Source organism: Amblyomma maculatum, chromosome 2, assembly GCF_055883805.1.
Source record: "Amblyomma maculatum isolate TAMU_Amacu chromosome 2, ASM5588380v1, whole genome shotgun sequence".
In the NCBI taxonomy this organism is placed as follows: domain Eukaryota; kingdom Metazoa; phylum Arthropoda; class Arachnida; order Ixodida; family Ixodidae; genus Amblyomma; species Amblyomma maculatum.
The window spans coordinates 83705231-83732165 of NC_139345.1; the positions used below are offsets into that span (position 1 = coordinate 83705231).

Below are 26935 nucleotides of genomic sequence, written 5' to 3' on the forward strand. Positions count from 1 at the left end.
TGGTCTGCTTGAGCCGTCCCAAAGGTGTTATCCCACCGTTCATGTCTTAAACGCTGAGTGGCGTGCTATGCTTGCTATCATTTCTATTTTCTGAGCCTGATCTTGTCATAGCAAACATTCCTGCTCTATTCAACTTCTCACAGCCTTTAGCAAAGAGTGTGTTCTCCACCACTTAATTTGAAAAATAAGTAAAGGCTGATACTTATTTTTGTTGCTAATTATGGTTTTCTGATGTCCCTGTTTGTGTTGTTTTTGAAATAATTCTAACATCTAGTTTCAGTGCACCATATTTCGGAGTCAACGCATTGAGCGCAGTCAAACCATGAATGAATATTTTGAAAGGGTATACAGGAGAAAACTATAATTTAAAATATTCTGTTGTAGTTGTGGTTTCTGTGGGCACAGGCTTAATTTGCGTGTTTATTCGGTTAACCAAAGACTCCATTAGTTATCAAGCTTCAATACGGCAGTAGTGAAGCAGCACCTAACGCTCAGCGATGCTGGAAAATTAAAAAGTTTAGAATTCAACGCTTATAATTTAAGTTCAAACACTACACACGCGAATCCTACATAATAGCCAAACAAGTAGCATAGTAGTACTTACTTCTTGCATGTTCTGTCTTATACTTAAATCAAAAGATATCCCTGCACATTTGAATAAGCCGCGTTCTGTCACAACCAAGATCATTTTGATGCCTACTTTCGAAGACCGGTATTTGTCAGCTTCAGATATTCTTTTTTCGTCTACTACGCAGCATCCGATATCGAGTTGCCTACAGGCTCGACGCTAAACAATACAATGTGCTTCAATACCTCTGTGGCACTTGTGAATAAAAGTGGGTTTCACAACAAGAATGTCATTTAGGTCTTTTTTCTTCTTCTGTCACCGGTTTGCATAAGACCTTAGACTGTTGTAAAGAATACATGACAATACCCAGGCGCTGTGGTTGAGTGGTAAGGGTTAAGGTTAAGGGAAGTTAGACTGCTGACCCTGAGGGCACGAGATTAAATATTGATCTCGGAGGGATGTAGTTAAATATCAGGTTCTTTTCTTCTTGTTATATTCTTGAAATTTCACTCCTCTCCCGATTACATGGACCAATCACTCTAATTGCAGAATACAGAATTTATTTACACTATATACACCATTGCGGCACAACTTCACTTCAGCCAGGGTGCGGCCTCTCGTCACGGCACCCGAAATTACTGTAATTACTGTAATGAAATTACTGTAATTTAAATACGTTTTTTGGTAATTTGTTATGTAATGAATTACTTTTTCAGTGTGGTAATTTAGTAATGTAGTGAATTACTTTTTAGTAGTAATTTCGAAGCAAACTAATTAATTCCTCTAGAAATTACTTTTACTAAAGTGCGCCACTACTCCTTCAATAGACAACAAAGTAGAGTGCGCGAAAGCAGGAACGACGTGCTGCAATCCGAAGCCAGTGTAAAGGATTGGCAAAAGGAGACAGACAGGAGACAGTCAACTAGAATACTCTGGAGAACAAGTTGTTGTTTTGTTTTAATAGCTTTACTTAGTTTTTGCATTTATGGAAACTAGAAAGTAATTTCAAAGTAATTGAATTACTCAGTAGAAGTAATTGCAATGTAATTTCGTTACTTTTGGGGAGCAGTAATAAGTAATGTAATTTAATTACCTTCTGCGATTTTCAGCTAAGTAATTAGTAATGTAATTTAATTCCTTTTCAAAAGTAATTTTGCCATGTATGCTGGTGAAGACGCCTTCCACCCCCGTTACAAATGTTGACCGCCAGCGCCCGTCGAATTCTCAGAAGCCGACTCGCTGGCTCGGCGGGGATGGTTGCAGGCAGATCGGATGTCTTCGCGAGCGATGCTCTTCTGCTGGTCGTCCGTGCGGCGCCAGCTCGCAGGCCGCCTCACAAGTTGGGACCGTACAGAGGGAGGAGGCGTCTGCCACGGCCGCTCCGTTGGCTTACAAACACACGCAAACGCCGGCGAAAATACACACATATGGCAGTCTTTTCAAGAGTTATCTGCCCGCGACCAGGGCGCTTCAAACGCGCACTTAACAGATGTACTGTGCGATGTTAGTGCACGTCAAAAGAACCCGCGTGGTCGAAATTTCTGGAGTCCTCCGCTTCAGAACGTAACGCCCTATAAAACAAAGCTAAACAAGACAATATTAAATAGTGAGCGAGCAAATTAGACATCCAAGAAATGTGCGCTGCTGAATTAGGCGTAATTATTACAAGTACAGAAGATTGCAGGTTGCAAGAAATTACTCTGATTCCTTAGTTTATAGCGCAGTCGAGGACTGGCTATCTCATGGGGCCAAGTGGTTACTTCACGAGAAAAGCAGCAACAACTATTTTCTTGGTCAAGGCATAATCGCGATGCTATACAAGCAGCGTACCTTTACGAAAGGCACCATTGTCAATATATCTGTGCACTGAATGATATTGCGAAACAATATAGCCAGGACCGAATAGCAACACTCCCAGAATAATAAGGGTCACATTAGTATATTAGAGCTACTTGTGTTTTTAATGCAGATAGCACCCATGGACAACAAGTACTCAAATATTTCGCTTGAGCAGAACTGAAAAAATTAACAGAAAGAGTGTAAGTATGTAAATAAAACTTAGGGGCAGTGAGACTAAATATAGGAATGAGAGCGATGTTGATAAGCCCGTCTCAGGCGTTATCGGTGAGCACTGTTACCACGAAAGCAGAAAGGGCAAAAACAAAATTGCATGGCGCTATCTGCAAGTCGGGAAGGAGAAAATACTTGGCGTGCAGCCTTGTGTAAGCGAAGCTATAGCTTGAGCTTATGCGCCTTCTCTTTGAGAGTGCTCACCAAAATGCGCGGACGACGCTTAGTGTTTTGCGCTCGCACTCCGGAGGCACGTCAAAAAACTCCCGACGGAGAAGAAGCGAGATTCCAAGAGGCACACGTGCAGAAGAGATCTGGCCAACAACAAAATTGCGCTGTCCGTGGGTACGTATGACCTTCAGGTAGCGAGCACCAACATTAAGAGAAACTGAAAACAGCAAAACAGAACGAGAGAAGTTGGGGCGGGAAACACGTCACGAGATGTGCTGCACGTGAAGGGCACTCGCGAACAAGGGGAGAGAAGGGCTCCGGGAGGAGGAGGCAGTATATGGGAGCCTGAAAACATACAGGCGGAGAGTCTTCGGTCGGAGCAAACGCAGCGAAAAGCCGGTTGTCTCTGCCACCCATGCCTACTGCCGCTGTCACATCCGCTGCTTACGCTGGTCAGCCGGCTTCCAGCAGTGAGAGTTAAGATAAGGAAGCTGGGACGTCCAACAGGGATGCGAAGCGATAGAACGTCGTCCACTAGGGCGGCATGAGTTGTGTCGTCTTCGCACGCCTCCCACCGAGGGCTTCACTCGCACTGGTCACACCAGCTGCACTACTGAGCTAGGTTGCTTGCGAATCCATTGGACAGTTCTGCATTAGATAAGAAATACTTCCTCGTGTGCCTGGGTGCAACTGGATGCAACGCTGTAGCCGCGTTGTGCAATCCCGGAGAAAAAAGGTCGTCATTCTAAGCAACCCAAGATTCACTGGTGCGCGTGCAACGGAAGGCGTGAGACGCGTGATCCTGCAGTCCCTCTTAGTCCGGCAGCAAGACAGGCACGATGTCGTTCTTGGTTCCAGTGTTAGTGTACCTGACAACACTTTTCCTGCAACCAACCTCAGCGGTGACCAAAGGTACCCTCACGAGTTCTTGATATGTATATTTAGTAGAGTGCTTCATTTTAGCAAATGGCTTCGTGTGTTTACTATTTGGTTTCTGTAATAACGCCTGCTATCGCGTACATGTAATGTCATGTATTATCTGTCATTGAGGTATGAAGTAAATATGTAAGAAAAGTGGTCCCAAAAAGAAAGGGGGGGGGGGGGTGCAGTTCTTTGTTCCTTTGTTCAATTAGGGTCAACAGAGAGAGCGTTCAGTATTCCATTGTAAAATAATAATACGGTGAGTGAAAATGTAACTGAGCTTCTTTTTTACCTCATTTTATTAACATACTCAGCAATTATTTGTCGTTACAAGGCTACAAGTTTTAATGTTGCAATAAGTGCAAAATAAGTTCATACCGAATCGTTGGCTAAAATAACTGGCAGCAAAAGTGTTTTGTGTTCACATTTAACCTTACGGCGTCCTCCGATACCAAGTGTTTCCTGACTATTTTGAAAGTAGTTGCCGATTTCATCGAATATCCTTAACAAAATTGACGATTTAAAGGTAAAGTACTCAACATGTGATGTTATTGATTCACTGCTTTTCGGTTTTCGTCACGATTTGTTCACGCTGACGTTTTCTCATTTACCTGTTGCAACATTCGTACTAAATATTGTGGTGGCTTACCAGATCATTATTTACTTTCAATAAATGCGTCTCGAGATAAAATTAGATATGCCCCATGCATGCATTAGAAATATACAGACACAAATACCCTCTCTTCGTTACAGGAAGTGACGCCATCCACGGTATCACAATACCTCGCAACAAGTTCGAGGTTCCGGTGGTGTGCTACTACTATGGATGGGCAAGCGCGCGTTCCGCTCCAATGAACTACCAGGTAGAAGACGTGCCATTAGACATGTGCACCTTCGTAGTGCTCGCCTTCGCCGGTATCGACGACCAGACCTTCGAATTGAAGAGCATGATTCCAGAATACCAGGCAGATGAACGTGAGTTCCTCGCTGCCACCAACTAATTCAGAGGTGCTATCATGTTTAGTGGTAAGCCAGGCAAAGATCGACGACAGGGCTCCGGCATTTCAAACACTAAAGCAAATGATAAGGCAAAAGTATAACTTGAAATGTATCATCGTTTACTGGGATGAAAATGTAGTAAGAAAATTAATATTTATTTAATTCTCTCATTTTATTTTCTTTAATGCCGAGCAGCAATAACATTTCAACAAACCGGCCATGACGCGCATATGGGACCTCATGCCTCAATGCTTGATCTTTCAGATTTTATATAAAAGGATAAATATCGTGAAAGTATCGTGAGCTGCTTTGAGATGTTGAATAGTGGTTGGCGGTAAAGGTTATGAACTAGAACGCAGCTACAAGCTATGCCACAGAGCTGCTTAAAAGTACAATTTGTTTTTTGAACTTTCAACAACAATTATATTAATCACAATGCGTGTCTCTAACGCACTGCAGTACAATAGAGGTTTATTCCAAACAACGTACCAAGTACATTTTTGAGGCGAAGGGAGGAAAAGCCGCGTAATAGCGACTTGATGCTTGTCATCACTTGGGGTGTGTTCGTGATTGCGGGGCTCAGCAAAGAAATTAAATCTTAGGAAACCCAATATTAGCGATAAAAATAATAACATGGATTTAAAAAACGCGAGGGCAATTTAACAGTTTCAAGAATGGAAAAACAGCTGCGATTTGGATTGTTTTGTGTATTACTGAAAGGCTGACAAAACACTGACATACATAAAAAGAGACTAAAACAAAGGTTAACAAACACAAATATGACTAAGACACTGCAGAAGCATTTCAGGTATTCTCTTGAGGGATATTGATGATATTTTCTTGGTGGTACTAAACTCGTTCAAAGAAGAGGGCGGTGCATATCACAGAGCTTGAAGGTTCTTTCGTGATAGTAGTATACCAAGGAAGGTGCTGGGTCTCCTGTGAAGTTATATATTCTGGTAAGTAAACTAACGTTAGGACAAATTTGAGTCTTATGAGCATTAACTAACTTGTTTTATTACAGCCTACTAAATTTTTGAACACAGTATCGAGAAAGTAGCGGTGCTGAGGACGGTCAATATATAATTTTTGCTATGGCTCCTAATGCATTTTTCTGGAGCTATAAGCTGTTAATATTGGTCAGAGTAGCATCTCTCAATACTAGGTTGCGGTACAGAGAATTTTGGGTTGCACAAGGCAAAATATATTGCAACTTTAGTTTTTGTCGACAATGTTAGTTGAAATCTTCGAACAATACCTACCACACGGGCAAATTTGATCTGTAGGTGTACTATGTGAGAGCCCCAGAGCATATGTTCTATAAAGTACGTGCCTAGTGTCTTTACTGTCTGGTAACCTCTGTTATGTTATTGTCAAGGGTTTGAGGAATGCACCCGGAATATTTAAAATTATTTGCTCTAAAATGTTAAGCGTGCCGCCTTTGTTTTATTGGGGCTTATTAGTAACACGTTCCTCATTCAGCATTTATGTAGTTTGGCTAAAATCTCGTTACCCTTTCGTATAAGTTCATTATCATCAATTCTTGATACACATTTACTTTTGCCGTCAGCATATACTATATACACGGCATCCCTATCAATTTCGAGTAGATAAATAATAGACATTTTGAATACAGGAGGTCCCAGTATGCTGTATCCAAGGGTACTCCGTGACGGACGGATTTACATTTCGGTTTATGTTTAACAATTAGAACACACTGAATACGGTTTTGTAAGTAGCTTTTTACAACATCAAGTGACTTTCATGGAATTTCTTATACTGATAGCTGGTTAGTAAGGTTAACAGGGTTAATTCTGTCGAAAGCCTTAGAAACGTCGACAAAACTCGCAGGGTAAGCTTCCTGTGTTCAATGTTGGCAGTAATTATTTATTTTCGCTTCGGTAAAGCCATTTCTGTGGAATATTTTCATCTCGAACCAAACTGATCTTTCGTTGCAACATAAAATGTATGTAAAAATTTTGATAACCACCTAAATTATAAAATTTAAGCACTGTTAATAGTGTCAAATCCCTATGTTGAGACTTTCAAAGGCCGTCATGGGGAGGGTCGTCCAAACGGGAGCCGGGGATAGGTCTCTTAAAGCGTCATTGCCTCCGACGCGACCGCATGTCGATGCAAAGGCCCAGAGGGACCTGGAGGTGGTGTTTTACATGGCCTGTCACTTCGCTACAATGCGCGGTCGAGTCAAACGCAGCGGCATTTTAAAGACAGCTACCACCTGCTTACGTGTTCTTACTAAATGGGGGCGACAATGTACATATGAAAATTTCCTACGATAGCGTAGGGTCAGAAAAGGGCTTTGTATTTCGTAGCACCAAAATAATTAGCAGCATGAAAAGGGAAAAGTTCTGAAATAGCAACAATCTGACTATTTCTTTCACTGGGGCGGATAGTGTCTGCCGGGATCCAAGGGTTCCGAGATTCTTATACCAAAGAAGCTACCCAAGCCGGCCAACCCCGCCCATCCGGCCGTGTCATGTGGTCTCATGACATCACACAACCCCATAACTGCGTGGCCAATTATGCCACCTCTTAACTATCACTTCACAGAGGACGTGCCTCTGGCACTTGATAGTTGGCAGGAAATTTTTCGCTCACAATGCTGCCGTCAGATTGTATGGAGAACAGGGCATTAAATGCTGCCGCCTTAGAAAAAATGTGCGTCAGAAAATCTGTGCAGCTTATGCTTTAAGAGGCTACTTTAGGCGTTCTGAAGCGAGATTACCACAAAAAGAAATTAAAAATAACGTTTTCATCGCACTTGTTACTGTTTCCTTTATTTTCCCATCACTCTGGTGGTAAGCATTAGAACTGAGCATGCGGACCAGGCCTGCTTCGCTAACTACTATATTCTTTGCGAAACTTCTTTAAAATGGTAGGGTAGGCTTTCTTTGGCAGTAGTTAAATGTGGTGCCGGCTTCTTTCACCCCGAGTCGATAGGCAGAGTGAAGTGTGGACGCACCTGTCTCTTTCCACAGTCGTGAGATTTATGAATGTGAAAACAGAACAGCTTCTTGCTCTCTACAGACAGCGCAACATAGCGCTCACTGAGAGTGACTTCACGCTCAGAATTTGTGCGACTGCGACTGTCAAGTTGCTCAGCAAAATAAGCAATAAACAATTAACGAGGCAGATGAGTGTGGCCATGCGCTCTAAATGGCCACAGCCGCAAACTCCAAGTGGGGAGTCAATCACAAAGCACGCTAGTCTGCGTGGTCTTCGTGGAACATGCGACGAAATGTTCCCTTTTATATATATCAAGGCTCTGAATTGTCAGCCTATACTTAAATCATTTAATTGCAGACTGAACGATGTAGGTAAACCTGACCGCGTCTCCTCGCAGGAGGTTGGTTCGTGTGGGTGCGGGCAAGAAATTGATAGCACTGCACTTAATTAGTATGTCGTAGTTCGTCGCCTCGCTGGTCGCACACGCACTGTTCGCAAACGTACACGTGCAGGAATATTGTCCGCCATTTTCACTGGAAATGCCTGGCAAAAAGACGGCCGAGGAAGCTTGGTACGTGCGCATGCAGTACCTGAAAAAGGCCCGTTAACGTCCCAGGCTGATATAACAGTCAGAACACAGCGATTACTTTACGTATGTATGCTCATTTCTTTTTGATTTCGCCTGGCCGGGACGTTAATCGGAGAAAACTAATCAAGAAGGTAGGGGAAACAAATGGCCAATCACAGTTGCCGTCTGTCTGAGAGGACAGCTTGTGGTTACGAACCATTTATGGAAGTGGCATTATGGACTTTGTAGTGCCGCTTCATGGTGTCGCTACGATAATGTCGTTATCCCCCTGCAGACTACGTTGCTAAGTGCAGTCACCAATGACAGGGTATGAAGTGAAACTATACGAATCCTGACCCAATAAAGCCCTGGGAATCCGTATTTTTAAAACCTAGGTGTCGTTTGTTCTGCCGCCGAGATTAGAACAGAGGAGTTCTTTGGAAGCAATCTAGTCTCCTTCTTGTAGCGTTCTTGGAAGACCGAAGTTGCAGAGGGTAGAGGACCACATTTCCTCTCACCTTCAAGAGATTAGGAATGCTTGGAATGAAAAGCGTGCAACACAGCTTGGTCCTGCAGTAACGGCCTCTGCTCTCTAATTTTTGAGAGAGGGTGTAGCTTTCTTCCAATATAAATAAAACATCATCAGGCAACATTTTCTTCTCGCTCTTCTCTTTCCTCATTTGGGGTATAATTACCGAGGGGTTTATTGTAAATGCATCGCATGGAAATTTTATAGGGTCGACTCATACTCTGGACATTTAGTTGAATGGAGAGCATCAAATTCCAAGACCGCACATTATTGCTTTTCGCAAACTAGGTCACTGAGCTCATTCAAATTGCTCTCTTCGAACCACACTTGTTTCAGAGAGGTACCGTAATTTCACCAATCTCAAGACCCAGCACCTGTACCTCAAGACCATGCTGGCGGTCGGTGGGTGGCACCTAGGAGGAGAAGTCTTCTCCAAGATGGTCAGTAAGCCGGAGAACCGGGCCGCGTTCGTGTGGAGTGCGCTGCGATGGATGCTCGACTACAACTTCGACGGCCTCGAAATAATTTGGAAATATCCCGGCTACGAGAAGCGAGGCGGCAAGCCACAAGACAAGGAGAACTTCGTACTCCTTCTCAAGGTAATTACTGAAATAGTGCCATAACCACGCGAAGAGAAAGAAATAAAGAAAGGTTAAACTATTGGCGGGAAGGTTAACAAGAAAAGTATTCCCGGATTCACCGCTCTATTGCAAAGAGGAAGAGGTTACATAAATCGAAAAGGGGAGAAGGATAAATAACCATGAAATACTCAAAGAGAGATGTGAGAAGTGTTCGCTGTCGCAACCTGACGCCCAAGCATGTAGTCCTCAATAGTGCATGTCAAGCCTATAGTGCTTACAACTATTGCCAGCATGATTCGGATAACAGACTATGGGCGAGTATGAAGGTGGTTAGCTTACAATACGGGGCGTGGTTTTCTGCAGTACAAGACATTGACACGGGGTGTGCTTCGTCGTCTCAATATAGCCAAAGATGCCCCAGACAAGGCTATCGGTCATAGTGACGAGGAATGAATGCAACCCCCAAGCAAAAATGAAGCAACTTGAGACTAGGTTTTTTCTTCTGTCAGTAAGACAGGATGGTGAGACTGTGTGTTTATCCATTTTCGTACTCTGCTGCTCCATACAAACGGAATACACCAAAAATTACTGAGGATTTTCATCCCAGCAGCTTAGTGCAACATGAACTTAGTACGTTTGCCTCACTAAATGTTGTTAGCTACTTATCCGCAACGTATGAAAACAGGAGCCCGCGACCGTGGCATGTAACCTCATTTAAAAACGCAAAATTGTATTTTCATTGCGCGCTATTATTTTCACTCTGCGTAGCAGCTTGATGATGTCGTTTCATTATTTGTGCATGTGCTCTAACATTACCGCCTTCCTAAGATTTGTGGACCTATGCTGTTTAATGGGTTTGCTTTCGCTAAAGACCTAACATAATTAAATAACCTGACATTCCTCAAAATTTCTCTCAAAGATTAGTATAGACCTTACATCAAACAGCTTTAATTTATTGTACCTTATAGTCCTTGATCTTGATATTCTCACATCACCGATGCCTTGAGTCCTTTAATTTGTTCGCACAGTCAACTGCATAGGTATAATTGGTACATGATGGTGCAATATTGTTCTCACAAGAGCATCTTCTTTCGCAAGCATCGAGCACCTGGACGTCCGTGAGCCTGCAATTTACCTGCACCTGCAACGCGCGTCTGCTTCTGCTTACTAGGAGCTGAAGGAAGCCTTCGCTGCACACCCACTGTACTTGACTGCCGCTGTCCCGTTAGAGGAGAATTACCTGGATGACGGCTATGATATTGCCACTATGCAACGGTAAGAACATATTTATGATTCAAATATCCGAGTGCTGAAAGTGTATTTATAACGAATCGAAATGCACACCTAACATGCAAAAATGTGGGATGAAGTAAATGGAGCACGTTGCGGGCATGTGACGACATGGACACGCTGCCTAAACAAAATTTGGAGGTATAGCATGCAAGCACGGCTAATTATCTCCCGTGATGGTAGTAGGAAGGATACAGTGTTTCTTATTTCAATTATGGCAAAAGCTGTTGCACTTAGACCGTAAACGTGTGCTTTTTGTACTTACGTCATAACCAAAACTAGGTAACAACAAAAACATCATCAAGGTGACTTACGATATAGGGCTCTCAAAACAAAATTGTGGGGCTCCTCAGATGTGCCTTCAAGGGTGTGGAGCAACGGGTTAATGGCTTCGGACAGCGGGGCTCCCATCGTGGATCTACGATCGCGTTCATGCACATTGTTACTCCTTGAATCGCTAATCCCTTATTAATGCCTCTATTCTATCGCATATATTCTCTCGCAGTATACATTTGTAAATAGGCACACTATGTGAAAGGCCATTTGATGCCGATATAAAGTCCCGCTGCAAACAGGTCATACGAACGCACCTGTTTGGCATGGGAGTAGAGTGTTAGTAGCATGGAGTAGATACCGAAGTGTTCAATTCCCATCCCAGAAGTTGGTAGATCCAGCCGATTCGACTAAGTCGTATCATCAAGTGACGCCATGCAATTCTTCTGCCAATCAGTTCGCGGCCATTTTACCTGCCAACTACCACCTGCGAAAGGCATGCCCGTGATTTTTCTCTCTCCAACGACCAGCCGGATTTTCTGGAGAAATGGGTCTTAAACGCAGTCGCCTTAATACGCCCTTCGCTACTGCGTGACGCATGTCAGCCTTGTCATAGTTTGGCAGATTAAAGACCTTTTTCATCTGCTGTCTCCGATCCCTCGAACCAGAAGGGCGTAGGAGGGGGTATTCTAGTATGCGAGATAGTTGTAAACGTCGCTTGTTCACCAGCAGTGTCTATGCGAAACGTAAGAATTCTTGGTCAGCGAGAAAAGAAGAGAAAATTCAATATTTCAGTCATTTGCACTTATAAACATGCTCAGAACTACAGGTGTGAGAAAATAGAAATACAAGTAATATTTCATGGTTAAAAATTCACCTGAATAAGCTCAAAATTGTGGTGCCATTATGGCTGAAAATATCTATCAGAGATGCCTTGTTAAACCGCTAAATATATGCCACTAAAAACCCGCAAAATATGACGACTGAAATAACTACAAAAATTCAACCGCTGGGCAGCAGGGGAATACACGAAGCTTTCTGTGCAATGAACACACATATTTTGCAATGATGATGACAAAGCAGAGCACGGTATAGCGTCGCAAACTTTGGTACCACGAAACAAAGGGCATTACAGACGAATGCTGAGTCAGGAAAGACTGCAGCAAGAATACGCAGCCAAAGGCTGCAGGGAGACTGAATGCATAGAAAGCGAGGCTTTCTGTACATACAGCCTTACGCGGTAGCAAATAGGTAATTATTCACTTGAAACAACCCTTGTGTGGGCCAGAAAATTGCGTACAAGCGAAGCGTTAGAGACTCCCGAACTATCAGATGCGCGCGACAGTGATTCGTAACGCAGAGTAGCCAAGAATACCAACCATCTCTTACAAAAGCGTAAAACGAACGAATTATAAAAGAGAGAAACCAGACGCAAACACGAGCGTTCAATACTTCACCTCGCACTCCACGCATTAAGGCTACATGTCATTGTTGCACGCGGCAAGTTCGTTATGGTGCATGGTGGTGGTGAAAACGTTTATTTCATATTGGGAGGTTTGACGCGGAGCCTTAAGGACTTCGGCCTTATAATACTGGGTGGAGACCCTAGTCAGGGACCCCATTGGCGGTTGCCGCCGCCCGCGCACGCCGCGTTAAGGCCCTTTGGGCCTGTAGGTCGCAGCAGCCGAGCCGGGTCGCCTCCCAGTCCTCCCGGGAAGGGTTAGGGATGAGGGGAAGGGATGGGTTTTGTTGGCAGCCCCGTACCATGTGGTAAGTGTCAGCCACCTCCCCACAGTACCTGCACTGTCCAGTGAATTGGGAGTCAAAATGTTTAAGTACTGCCGGGCACAGCATTGTGTTAGTGAAGAGGCGCAGGAGCAGCCTCTCGTTCGCTTTTCCTAACCCTTTGCAGGGGTTAGGGTATTTGCGATGCGAGTTTTTATAAAAAAATTACAATATCTGTGAATGTGTAGACCAGATTGGAATCAATGTCCGCAGCCGATTCGAGTCCCTAGGAAACTGCCCGGAGAGAAAGCGCGCGGGCGGCTGCGTCAGCTGCCTCGTTCCCTGCAGGACCTTGGTGGCCAGGAGCCCAGACGAGATATTGGCACGTGGGGTCCGTGTCCCGACAGCAATTTTGAAATATTCTATAGGCTAAGGGGGTGGTCCACCCTTGGGCGACGTTCCGGCAAGCCCCTCGTGAGTCGGTGATGATATATTTAGATGAGTGGTCTGAGGCGGCAAGTGCAATGGCTACCTCTTCAGCGTGTTATAGATTTGGCCTTGAATGTAAGGCCATCGACTGCGTTCCCGTTGTGAACGACTGCGGCCGTATACCAGCCCCCCGGATGGGGGCCCGAGGCATCCACGTAGAACACACCTGATTTGTTGCCATAATGGCGGGCCAAGGCTTCCGCCCGCTCCTGGCGCCGCCCATTATGGTCTTGTCGTGACATGTTGGCAGGGAGAGGCCGCACTCTGAGGGCGCGTCTCCAGAGTTCTGGGATGCGGAGCCTCTCCTCTGTGAACTGTTTATGTTGAATGTTCAGCCGGGCAAGAAGGCGGCGACCCGACACTGTCTGTGTGAGGCGGGTATATTGGTTCATCAAATGTGCTTCCCGAAGCTCCCTGAAACTGTTCACCACCCCTAGGGCCATGAGCCGACTGTTGGAGGTGGAGATTTGGAGGTCGAGGGCACGTTTCATGATTTTTCGGAGGATCACCTCAAGGGTATCCTCCTCGTGCTTCCGCAAGTGTAGGTAAGGAGTCGAATACAGGATTCGACTGGTTACGAAGGCGTTTGCCAGCCGCAAGGCATCCTTACTTCGCAACCCCCCGCGTTTGTTAGACACCCGGCGGACCATACGGCCCACCTGGTCCCCCACCTGGCAGAGCTTGGCTAGTGTTGTGTCAGGGCGTCTTTGGTGATGGATGAAGAGACCGAGTACTCTGATCTCTTTTGATTCATGAATTGGACCGCTCGCAAGCGACAGCGAGATTTGTGTACTGCATCTCCGAGAGGGGCGGAGATGCTCAAACTGTGATTTCTGGGGGGAACATTGGTCTCAACAGCATTCACACTCTTTTGTGCTTGCTAGGCGGCAGCTGAAAGGACAGCAGCGACGTTGTTCTTGAATCGGCTGCTTTGTGCAAGTAGAGGGTGTTTTAGAATTCAAATGCGCCTCTTGCTTTTTAGTGCACTCTCGTGCCGATACGCGCACGCACGCACATGGTCGACGTATGAAGAGCGATGTGAGCGCATGGCCTTCCCGTTTTATGCGGAAGGGAAAAAGGGTTATGTTTTCTGGTATGAGGAAACATTATATAAGAAATGCGGCGTGTATAAGAAATTACTTCTAATTTGGCTTACTACTAAAGGGAAAATGTTGCGGCACTAGTCGTCTTGCACGCACTACAAAAGGCACCGGCTCGCAAGATCGTATTTTTTTAACGCCTTTAATTCGAATGATGGTTCTCTCCTGCGAAGCTGCAGCACACAGATGAGATATGCATCTAAACCGGTAATAACGACACGTGGGCTGCTGCGAAAATAAAGTGTAGTCATTTGATGCGTGCCCGCCAAGATTATGCGTCCATTTCTGGAATGCATATATATGCCATGATTAGTTTGAGCTTATAAAACCAGTTGGGAAACAAGACACTAAAATAGAAATCACAACTACTGCAGCAGAGTCAATCATAAGGGCAATCTGCGAACTTACGGCGTATTTTTCCAACACACACGTGGTGATAAACACTATAGGACGCCGCCTGAAAAGCAATGCGTGTGCAGTTTTCCACTCAGATGTGGTGCTGAATGAAGTTAGTTAGAGCACGACACTTGCTAGCATTTTTTTAAGATTGCTGGAAGCTACGCGTACAGTTCGTCACTTCAGGGTACCACACAACGCTTTGAAGGTTGCAAGTCCCCATCAGCGTCACCGATTTCTTCATCCGTAAGACAGATAAGCAGCTTGATCTGCAGTTAGCGGTTGGCGGGCGACAACTTTACGTAATTTCTTTGGGAAAACCTTCGGAAATTATTATATTTTGCGTGCGTGTAGTGCTGATCTATGAGGAGCTCGTAGTGAAACTAGTATTTCCATGCCACATAATTTATTCATACCCAAAAGTGTTGGACATTTCCTGGCAAAAATTTTTAAACGTAATGTTTCCACAATTTTTTCAGCATCACGATAACTGTCAACCAAACCGTAGATTTTCCCCCCGACATGCTTTCGTTCTTCGCTAATGTTTTCAAAGTCGAGCCCCATTGATTTTCAGTGCCAAACTGAATTCTTCTTTGTGACCGCAGGACAAACCTCGAAGTTTTAGTACGCGTTGGAAGCTTAGACCATTTCTATCGGTGTGTTCATAAAGGTATTTTACAATTTTCTATAGTTACCTCACGATTAGTTAAAAACGGAGCAGGATACTTATGGACAAAGCGCAAGACAAATGCAAAAACCAAGCTACTTTCGCTACGTGTCAGAAGCTTAGACAATTTATGTCAGAATGTGCATAAGAGGTACATTACAATATTCCGTATTCACTAAATAATTATCCTCAGAAACGCAGCCCATAAGCTTTTTATGGTGGATTTAACTATTCGGTGTATGCGTAGGCTAACCTTTAAAAGGAAATATACACCATGCACGCGAAGCTCTGACTATTGCCATGAAAACGTGCATAAGAGTTTCTGATAATATCCCACAGTTAAGTCAAAGCCAAATTAAGCCAAATTCTGGACCTGTAATAGGAAATAGATAAAAAACAAACGCGCCACCGGTGTCATCCGAGCCCGAGGCCTCCTTATGTCCTGTGCGGGGCTCTACCACGCCGCCTTTTGCCATAACGACGGACAAAAGAGAGTCCTGTTAACGAGTCAAGTAGGGTGGGTGATTGAGTTAGTCGGGAGGGGGGGGGGGGGGGGGGGGGGGGTTCATATTCACCACCACTGCTTTCCGTCGCTATTACGAATAGTTTTGCTCACTTTTGTTTTAAATATTTCATCGTCACCAAGTTGCTTGTTCAAATTGTCTGACGCAGTACGGCTTTAAAAAAATCCGATGGGCGGAGTCCTGGTTTTCATACAGTGCGCAAGAAAGCGCACAAGAAAAATTTTGCGTTTATTTGTACGCTACTCAGAACCGATAAATGGAGCCTACACCGAGTTTTCCTTATTTCAAGAGTGCCGTGTTTCCAAGTTTAAACTCGAAGTAGCCTCTGACAAAGCAGTTCTTGGGGACTTTACAGATGGCGATAGAGCACCGGAACCCCCGTGTATTAAGCTGTTCCTAATTATGCTGCCATGAAATTTTTCCGAAAGGAATACAAGAACTTTAAATGTATGAAAGACGAAACAGTCTTTGATTCCACCTATGGTACACATATAGCCTCGGTAAGCTAGAGCAAAAACAACCACGAGGACAAACTGATTGTGTTTGGGTGTAAGCTCCGCACTCAAGCGGCTAGGTAAGACAAATTCTTTCTTATCACGAAAATATTGATAGCCGAATATTGAATGCGATGTCATAACAGTTAATGCAGGTCAAAGGATAAGGAGGACGGCGGGGGAGAATATAGCAGAGCTATGCAAACCAGAAATAACAGAAAGCAAACCAGAGAAATAACTCAACTTACTGACATTCTAGTGGAAATCAAGAAGAAGAAATGGGCATGGGCAGGACATGTAGTGCGAAGAGAGGATAACCTATGGTCGCTTAGGGTAACAAATTGGATTCCGAGGGAAGGAAAGCGTAGCAGGGGGCGGCAGAAAGTTAGGTGGGCGGATGAGATTAAGAAGTTCGCAGGGGTCAAGTGGATGCAGCTAGCACAGAACCGGGTTAATTGGAGAAATATGGCAGAGGCCTTCGCCCTGCATTTGGTATAGTCATGCTAATGATGATGATGATGATGATAATGATGATGATTATTATTATTATTATTATGAAGCAAACCAGAGATAAAATTTAGGATTGGTTTATTCATCTGCCTCCTCAGCTTCCTGCAACCTTTCAGATGAGGCCTATAAACTTTCGTTTACACATGCCAAAACTCCTGTTTAAGTTCGTCGCATGCCTTCATATGCGACTTCCACGCCAGAGAACGTCTTTAACCGTAGGGCACGGAGGAGAAATAATCTTACCGGCTTGTTCTCAAAGCGGCCGTTTGTATAGAAGGGTTCCTGCCACTACGAGGGCAAATCGCGATGGTATCGCGAAGGGGAAGTGACTGCAATGCCGAAAGGAGATGAAGAAAAAGGAAAGGACACGACGAATTAAAATGGGAAATAAAAACGACGCATATCTTGTTGCCCCTCTATGCAGACATGTCGACTGGTTCAACGTCCTTGCGTATGACCTCCGAGGCACCTGGAACCGGTTCACGGACATGCACAGCATCCTCTACAAGAGAGCTGGAGACTCTCCTTACTTCCAGGACCTGACCATTGTGAGTGGAAACAGCAAGGACTGCATAACTCTAAAGAAACGTTTTGTGCGCTTTGCTGCAATGTGTTCTGTGGCATTGAATTTCTGAAGAAAGTGATGCGAAGAAACATTTTTCGTTTAACTATTTTCATCACAGACTAGATAACACAAAGCGCACGGCCACCCCAGCTTCTTTTACTTCAAAAATGGGCTCACTGCAGATATACGCATCGTGTTAAAATGTTATGTGCGCATATCATGTGCGCAAGACCTATCTGTGGGTGTGTACCAGTTCCTTCTTATCACCCTCCTTTGGGCTAGCCTGCACTGAACACTATCAGGCTATGAGCTCTAGTTCTCATCAAACGTGCCTATTTTGCTCATCTTCGAAAGTAACCCGAGGGTCATCGCCACGCTGCACGCTGAGCTCTTGCAGTGCATATGCGCGCTCGTACAACTGAATAGCAAGTAAGCGCTGTAGCTGCTATGATTAAAGCTATTCATGTTTTTTTTTTTCTCTGGACTAGAAAGCTGCAGAATGCACAGTCGTGTAAGACGAAGATTGTGTCTTGATGCTGTGGCATGACTGAGAAGCGATCGTTTTTAAGAAAAAGTGACTTGCGTGGCTCCTCCAATAAGCTGTATATTTCAAAAAATCACCTAATCCGGACAATTCACTATCATCATCATCAATCGGACTGCACCCACTGCAGGACAAAGTCCTCTCCTATATTCCTTCAGTTAACCCGGTCCTGTGCCAGCTGCATCCATATATAATCCCCGCTAACGCCCTCTTTCTGCTTCTCCCTGCTATACTTGCCTTCAGTTAGAAACCAGGATGTTACAACGAAGACCTTAAGTTATTTCTCCTTCTCATACAGAGCCCTGCTAATTTTCTTCTTTTTGATTTCAACCAAGATGTCAGCAACTTACGTTTCTTCCATCATCTATAACTGCTGTTTTCCTTGCTTTTAACGGGACATATTCCAGTTAAATTTACAAACCTCACTGAGTTGCCCTAAATCCATGTTCAAACCCTTCTGTTCACCTCCACATATCTTCCCCACAAGTGAGTAGTGGTGATATACAGCTGTAGCATATTTCCTCTTTGAAGGTATTGCTAAGCTGCTGCGCATCACCTAAGTGTCCCGGCCAAATGCACTCCATCCATCCTATTCTTATTCACCTATAGATGTCACAAGCGTAGTCTCGGATCTAAGGTTACAGCCTGCGCAAATATATAGCGTTTTATCGATTCCAACTTCTTACTGCCTATCGTAAACTGTTATTCTCTTCTGAGATCACTCAACTTAATTTGTTTTCTGTATATTGCGTTTCAGCAGAGGGGGGGGGGGGGTAGTAATTTTTTCGGAGAGAATCTAATAAGCATATTGCGCGTTCACTGCCGAATCGAATAAGAATCGAATAGTGGTAGCTCCGAATTGAATACGAATAAAATATTTGTATTTATACTAGCTACGTTTTTGGCAATCGTGTGGGACGAACAATAGTTCGAAATATTGGAACGACGGATTGGGCGCTGCGGTATGGTGTTAACTTGCTGAGTTAAAGATAAAGCTGTTAGAAGACTAAACACTAATCTCCACTAAGGCGTCCCAAAACGAATACAATACGGTAACTATATGAACGTCAAGTTATGTTTAGAAAAAGTTATCTTTTCTCACTGATGACGATAGAGAATAACTTAGAGCCATACCCCAAGACATGAGACGAGAGATAAAACTTATGAGCCCCGGCTCCCGAGATCAGGCATCAAGACAAGGTTGCAAAATTTTCCTAAACCTTGCCGTGTAAGAGGGTATGCACGAACATTATGAACGCTTCCATGCAAGTGAGCATGTGTAATGACACTGAACCCTCCAGGATGGTACGCAGCGTCGGTGAGGGCCCTCCATTTCGATGACCCGTCGAAGAAAATACTACTACGGTCGGCCAGATTTCTACATCGTGCCAAACATTTCAAACGTATTTGAAAAGTTCATAATATATTTGATTTTGTTAAAATAATTTTCGAGGTACCCTGATTGTTTCGTTCTGATAATCAAATACAAGGATATTGCAAACGCAAATATTTACACGCCCCTACATTTTAGCCCCACCGTTCTACTCCGCCTATACGCCTTCGATCATGATTTGCAGTTCGAGCCCTGACACCCTTCCTGGCACTGCTTCATCCCTTTTCCTCCGAAATGCTATGGTCGCCGTAAAGTAGCTATAGATACCATCGAGAGGTCATTCTTCTGCACCCTGTTTACATAATGCTCACCTCACTGCTGAGGTTTCGACCTCGTTATAAGATTTGTTTGTGGTTTCTGGAGTTTAACGACCCAAAGCAACTCAGGCTATGAGAGACGCCGTAGTGGAGGACTCCGGATGTTTCGACCACCTGTGTTTCTTTACAGTGCACTGATATTGCACAGCACACGGCCGCCTTGCTTTTCGCCTCCATCGAAGAGCGGCCGCCGAGGACGGGATTCGATTCCGCATCCTAGGGAGCGTTAGTCGAGCGCCGTAACCACTGCGCCACCCCGGAGGGGTTTCAGTTATATGTTTCCCGTAAACCAGGACAGCCATAGGCCTCTTGATAGATGGCCTGAAAATGGTTCCTTGTTTTCTGTCATTCTATTAGCGATATCCTTACTAAATACTTTGAAGGCAGCGTACAGTAAACTGATCGATCAGAAAATGTTCAAGTCGTTGAAGCCCTCTTTCACCTGTATTAACTAGCGGTCTTCCAATACGCTGAGGATAATCCGCGCATTGCATGTAGACAGTGACATGCTTTTCGGGCAGAATATTCACCCCATTTTAAGAGATTTGCATTTCAATCGACCTTACCAGCCGGAGAATAAAAACCAGCCAAGGGACGAGGACGAAGAAAGACGATGTACAGCTTCCGTGTGTACATCGTCTTTCTTCGTCCTCGTCCCTTGGCTGGTTTTTATTCTCTGTCTATGTACCAACTGACCCAGATTTCAACCCTCCTTATCAGCCGATTTCGCCCTCTGCATTGCTTGCAATAGTTTCTTTATTTCTTCTTCCGTTACTGGTGGGATGTCCCCTTCTTTCATATCTGTGTTCAATTTTTTTATGCTTTAGCTATCTCATCCATACTTCTAATGGCTTTGATCTTCGTTTTTATCTCTTATAGCGTAATCTGACTTTTTCGTACACCTAGCTTCCTCTTTCTAATATACCGCCATTCCTTAGGACATGCGCATACTCGGTTATGTCCATATTACACTTCCTTACGTCGGTTACCTTTAGTTATTGATCAATTCTGAGAGTTATGCCCGTTTTTTCAATGGCATTGCGAGCTTTGATGCTTTGGCGTTCTTTAATCAGGTATTTCGGTTTCTATCAGAGCTATCTCGCATTCTAACTAATCTAGCCTCCGCTTCTAGTACGTGCTCCGTAACGATATTTGCCAGACTCTCATTCATCGCTTAAACACAAAAATAGTCGTCCTCTTCTGTATATCTGCTCCGCAGCGAAATCCAGAATTATCTTATTTTCCTTCTTAACGCTAACTCGTAGATGTACAGTCTTTGTCAAAAGTGCAGAGCCCAGGGGTTCTGCTTCTGAGCCACTTCGTGCAGCTTGTAATGCATTTCCAGTGTTCCAAATTTCTTAATGTTAAGGAGGTTTTTGGCCTACCCTCTCCATTGGAAAGGACTTCCATTAATGCTACATCAGCTCCACTACACGGCTCAGAAGCAGACCCTCTGGGCTCTACACTTTTGACAAAGGCTGTACTGCTTTCGTACTCTTTCCTTGCGTTCCCTCGTGCAAATCAGGCTAATTTGTAATTCGCCGTCCAGCTGTCGCTACATCTCAAACCTCCGAGAACCTCCATCTGCTGCATTACTCTGAAATGCGCGAAAGTTTTTAGCCCAGCCATTCATGCTCCTCCGAGTCAGTTTCCAATTCTCTCGTTTGCGGAAGGGGGCATTCTTGGTCCGTAAATTACTCCGTTCTACGAATTATTATGCTGACAAATCTTTATATTCCGATAACGTACCTCGTGGTCCAACAGTGCCTGGGCTCCATCTTGTTTCTTGGTTATCTGCAAAAATATACGTGCTTCTAAACCGTAAAACGTCGGCGGTATAACCCATGGAGTTCTTTTATGACTTTAACCAAACCTGGGTGCTACGTGCCTGCGTTTTCACTGCAGTTATCGGCTCAGATGCCGCGATGCAAAACTAGAAAACTTTGAGGTAAAAACATAGATGAACCGCTACGTGCCTAAGCAAGTTTCCTTTTGCATCGGCAGCACGTAGCAGGAAAAGGGTGATAAACTGAGTGCGAACCATGATAATGCAAGTTTATGGGCGCATGTTTTCTTATTTCTTTATCTAAATCCAAATCCAGTAAAAGTGTCCATTTCAAACACCATTGTTCACGCTTCCGAAATTCGGTTCGGTTATCAGTGTTGCGTATTTGTTGTTAATTTCATATCAGTGTTCATTTATAGGGCACTGCGGTCGTTTTCAGCAGGCAGTCAACATGAAAAAAAAAAAAAAAAAGCGCTTCTTCAGACATACCAGAAAGGTGTTTTGGGTGCTGGTTTGTTTGTGAATTATAAACTGAGCACTGAGAATAAAAAGAAGTTGGCTTGTGTCGATATGGTAACGTGTTCTAATAAGAGACCACTCTCATTGTCAACGGAGCTTCTACTAGCTACATACGTCGAAAAAAAAACTGTATATGGATGTTTGCAAGGCCGATCCATTTCGCAAATGAAATACTTGTTTTGACACTGCTTGTCACGGATCTCAGAGGCTGCACTGCACCACCTCTGACTCAAACCGTTGAGGACTCGTTATAGAGCACAGATCTTTGGCGCCCGTTTCAGCATTTCGCGTCGTCGCCGTCGGTGTCGCCGTTGTCTCTTGTAACCAGCTCTGCAGCCCGCTCGGAGCGCGCATTGTCAAACCATATCCCGTAGGAGCACTCGAACAGACGACGTTCTCAGCGAGTTAAACTGCGATAGTTGCTGAAAGGTGTGTTTGAACGCAACCTAACAGTACACTCGCTGAAAACGGCGATTCTTGTTGAAAGGTGTATGTGAACGCAACCTAAAGGTAACATACACACATTGAAGATGGGAAATGCTTACTGTGTAGGTAAAGTGTAACCGTTGTAATACCGATTGTTGCTAAAAGGTGTCTCTGAACGCAAACTGAAGGTAACATGCACTCGCTGAAGGCAGGAAATGATTACGGTGAAGGTAATTTCTTTGTATAACCGTTGTCGTACCGTCACCTTGTGGCTCTGTTCACGGCTGGTTTTTCTGCTATTTAGAGTCAAAAGCATCCCTTAATGCAACCTAAAGCAGAGCACACTCCAGGAAAGTTTTTGTTAACTTATTTTAACGTTGTGAATTAAAAAAATTTGAAAAAAAAAAATCGCTATACAAGAATCGAACAAATATTTCAATCGCATCAGTGTTAAGACGAATAGTGCGAATCCATTGAGTCACATAAACGACGAGACCAACGGCCTTTAAATGCGCTCTTATTCGTTTTGACAATATTAGCACTATTTGTCGCAAGGTGAAGCTGCTAGCTGCTCAGAGGAATCACGCGCCAGAGCGTCGTCTGCTCGAGTGCTCCTACGGGATATGGTTTGGCAATACGCAGCTGGGGCAGCGCGCTGCTCTAGCTGCGCGGCGCTCTTGGCGCCATTTCTCCGCACGCCTACGCCGAAACGCGTAGCCGTCGCTGCCGCCGTTCGCCACTGCATGGATGAATGGCTGGTTACCATTGTGATAAAGAGGCACGGCCTGCCCGAAGTTATTTTCGGGAAAGCGTAACTGGTTTTTTTGGCAATACAGAAAGATACTGCGGAACCTCCCGAGTGGCTCTCAAGAAGAGAGCCTTTGTTGTGTATATGTGAATTTTAATGCGATGACTCCAGAACCATGCTAGCTGACCCCGACGGTATTGTATTTAATTAGCATTTTGTCTGCTGTTTGTTGATATCGTTTTGATTAAATACTATGGTATGAAGGCAGACAATAAAAAAAAAAGCGACAATCGCACACTACTCTCGTGCAATGCTGGCCAAATAAAACTTCACAGCTTCAGAACGTGACCCAAATTTTTGCCGGCGTTTTTTTTATCACTTTGTTTTTTCAGGCCGAAGGAATGAAGAGGCTTGTCCGCATGGGCGCCCCGAAGAAGAAGTTGATGTTGGGCATCGCATACTACGGCCGTAGCTACGTGCTGCGGAACCCGGCGAAGAATGGAGTCAAGGCGCGCATAATATTCGGTGGACGAGCGGAGGCCGGTCCCTTTGTTGGATCAGATGAGTTGAAAGGCTACTACGAGGTATGCGTATCATTTCACTTATATAAAATCTACCATACCCGGTTCGTTCCACTATTTTCTGCTTGTGTGCGTGCGTGTGTGTGTGTGTGTGTGTGTGTGTGTGTGTGTGTGTGTGTGTGTGTGTGTGTGTGTGTGTGTGTGTGTGTGTGTGTGTGTGTGTGTGTGCGCGTGCGTGCGTGCGTGTGTGTGTGTGTGTGCACGTGTGCGTGTGCGTGTGTGTGTGTGTGTGTGTGTGTGTGTGTGTGTGTGTGTGTGTGTGTGTGTGTGTGTGTGTGTGTGTGTGTGTGTGTGTGTGTGTGTGTGTGTGTATGTGTGTGTGTGTGTGTGTGTGTGTGTGTGTGTGTGTGTGTGTGTGTGTGTGTGTGTGTGTGTGTGTGTGTGTGTGTGTGTGTGTGTGTGTGTGCGGACGCGCGTTTTGCATGAAACGTGCTGGGGTTAATCTGTGTTCTAGAAGCGGTTCACTGAAACCTAATAGAGTGCGATGTGGGGCTAGTTCACTGAAGCAAGCACAGCAGAGGGCCTGAGCTGTTTGATCTTCTTAGCGGCTTTAAAATATATTCGGTTATGTATTTCCGCACTCAATTACCTTATGACACGATGAATTGATAATCATTGACAGCACGAAGCGCACAGGTGGTGGGTCACCACCGCAGTTTAATACGAGGTGTCTTATAACGTTAAGCAACGAAACAAGGCTCGTATTCCGGTGCTTCCTTCTCTGCAAACTTCTCCCTCGTGTTTTTAAGCGAGTAATTTTGCTGGCGTCAAGCTAGTACTTCGCGAACTCTGCTCTATTTTTACTGCGTTTTGATTCTAGACACCCATGCTTGTTCGAAAATTAACGGCTAACATAAATCTCTCGCGGTTTTGCTTTTCTTTACTTTTGAGTGAAACAAATCTGACGAGCTTCAGAAGCTCTCAAACGAAAATAACCACCCCTAAAAATTATTATCAAGGTGTTGAATCAAACTCAAGCAAACTTCCTCAACAATATTCCTAACACTGTACCAAGTAGGCTTTCCAATGCAACGTTCTTTCAACTGTGTTGCTCAAACTGTGCAATCCTTACACAGCATTTCAAACGCCATTTTTTACTTTGCATCTCTTTTGTAGATATGTAAGGACATCCAATCAAATGGCTGGACTCGAGTGTTTGACGACGAAGCGAAGTGCCCTTACGCCTACCGCGGAGACCAATGGGTTGGTTACGAAGATGCAGAAAGCGTTGGTCACAAGGTGAGAGAAAAAAACTGAATCCAAACCTAGAAAACGTTGTAGATTGCTTCATCAGCAGTACGTATACTATTTGTAAGAGTATTCCTTCTATTACGTCGGCACCTTGTTATATCCGAATGAATAATTTAATCTGCTGTCATGGTTAGCACTATCAAAACCAGCTATGTACTCTTAGTCCTCTTTTAGTATTAACTACATTTAAGCGTAAATCACTTTGCCACACTGCAGAGCACATCATATTCCTGCGTACGCTTTCATTCCTCGTGCGTCCAACCCTGTTGGACGCACGTGGGATATGTGCTCTCGGGATATCATCGAACCTGCTTTATATCTCGCTCCTGGTTAAATTTAAAACAAACCAGACTACTTTTTTCCAACATTTGCGCTGGTGTCAATAATGTGATAGAACGGTCCTAGTTTGTTACGTGAATATGGGCAGTGGTGGTGTATTCGGAAACTGTTCACAACGCAATGACGTCACAACACCTGCATCCGCATTTTCAGTTAATTAGATGGACGGCTCTATGCCGAAGTTTACACGTTTTGCAAACTAGATTCATGGTTGTACTTTCTCGAAGAAGTAAGAACCAGTTTTACTTATTAACTTGTTCGTTTTACCTCCTAAATGCGGCTGTCAGGAAGGTGCCTTGTTTAGACAGGTTTTTTTCATGCTGCCAAGACAGTATAGGCAATGCTTTTCTCATTTTTGCATTCTCTGTATCGCCTCAGATGGACTTCATCCTTCGTGAAGGCTACCGTGGAGTCATGGTATTCAACAATGATCTGGACGATTTCCGCGGAGTCTGCGGACCAAAGAACCCGCTCATGACCGTCATATTCAACAAGGTCGGCGAGAAGGCACTGCGAGAGATCAGAGCAAACCAGTCGCAGACCTCAACCGGCTGACCTAGTTGTCAACGAGTAATATTTATGCTTAACTCACGCGCCACACCTGCCAGTGCAATTTGCACCACCTTCATGAGTTGAAATAAATGACCGTTAAAAAGCATGCCTTTTTGTTTCCTCGTCACAAGACTCGGTATCACGGCTAGTTTTCGGAGTTCTCAAAAACCAACGGCAGAACTCCAGGAGCAACACAGTGGTTTGTGGCAGCGACGCATGGTGCCAGTTTTACAAATAGATTCAAAGCTTCTGGACAAACATTTGTCAAGCAATGACAATAGTTGGGTGAAATCGTTCCCGTTCATGATAGAAACTAGCGTGAAGGGGCGACGAAGACGGACAGGACCGGGGTGGAAAAGAGTATAACTCGCAATGAGTCAACTTGGTACGTCGTTTCTGTCCGTCTTGGTATTTTTTTCTTTTTCATTCAATACTTCCTAATCGTGACAAACTTATAGTTACAGCTCATAAACGATATATCAGAACATATAGTGAAAACCTGCATCTTTTTTGGACGGTTCTAATTCCCTTAAGAAGGCAATAAGGCTTCCAAAGGAGAAAGACAGCTATGTTCCATAAGAAATGTATGAAAAAATGTATAAGGAATGCATGAACACCACAAGGCTTGTTACAGCACACTACTTGGCACCACTGTCGATTTTTGCACTCTGTAGTAGGCGCATAGATACACAATTGGCATCAAGCCATTGCTACTGATGTCGTTCCAAGTAGAGCATCTGCTCTTGGATTTTAATTTATTCGTTCCCCGACACACCACTTCAATCCTCAAGGTATGCTCTACACTCTGCGCTCAGCACTTGCTTTCTTTGTATTCAATCGTTAATAAAAACGTGAACCAAGTCGCCCCATTACGACCAGTGTAGCCTTTTTTCAATGATTAGCGATGCCTAAGAAGAAACTAGCCATGCTTCGTTGACGTCCAGATGAGTGACGTTTTTAATAACTCATTGATTCGAGCAGCTTGATGAGTTTACACCAGAGAAAAAACATTGAAGGACGCTTAAGCTTCGCGTTTAACAGTTCAACGCGATAGCGTTTAAACCCAAATGCT

General features: G+C 44.3%; 1 protein-coding gene across 1 annotated transcript; it reads left to right on the forward strand.

Annotated features, from left to right (window-relative positions):
- Positions 1–3584: 3584 nt before the first annotated feature.
- On the forward strand, positions 3585–25896 carry LOC146199157 (endochitinase-like). The gene is made up of 8 exons (XM_084592725.1): positions 3585–3721; positions 4484–4705; positions 9130–9392; positions 10546–10649; positions 17267–17390; positions 23533–23724; positions 24838–24960; positions 25690–25896. Exons 1-8 carry the CDS (start codon positions 3649–3651, stop codon positions 25864–25866), a joined length of 1278 nt encoding a protein of 425 aa, XP_084448851.1. The 5' UTR covers positions 3585–3648; the 3' UTR covers positions 25867–25896.
- The last annotated feature ends 1039 nt before the right edge of the window (positions 25897–26935 follow it).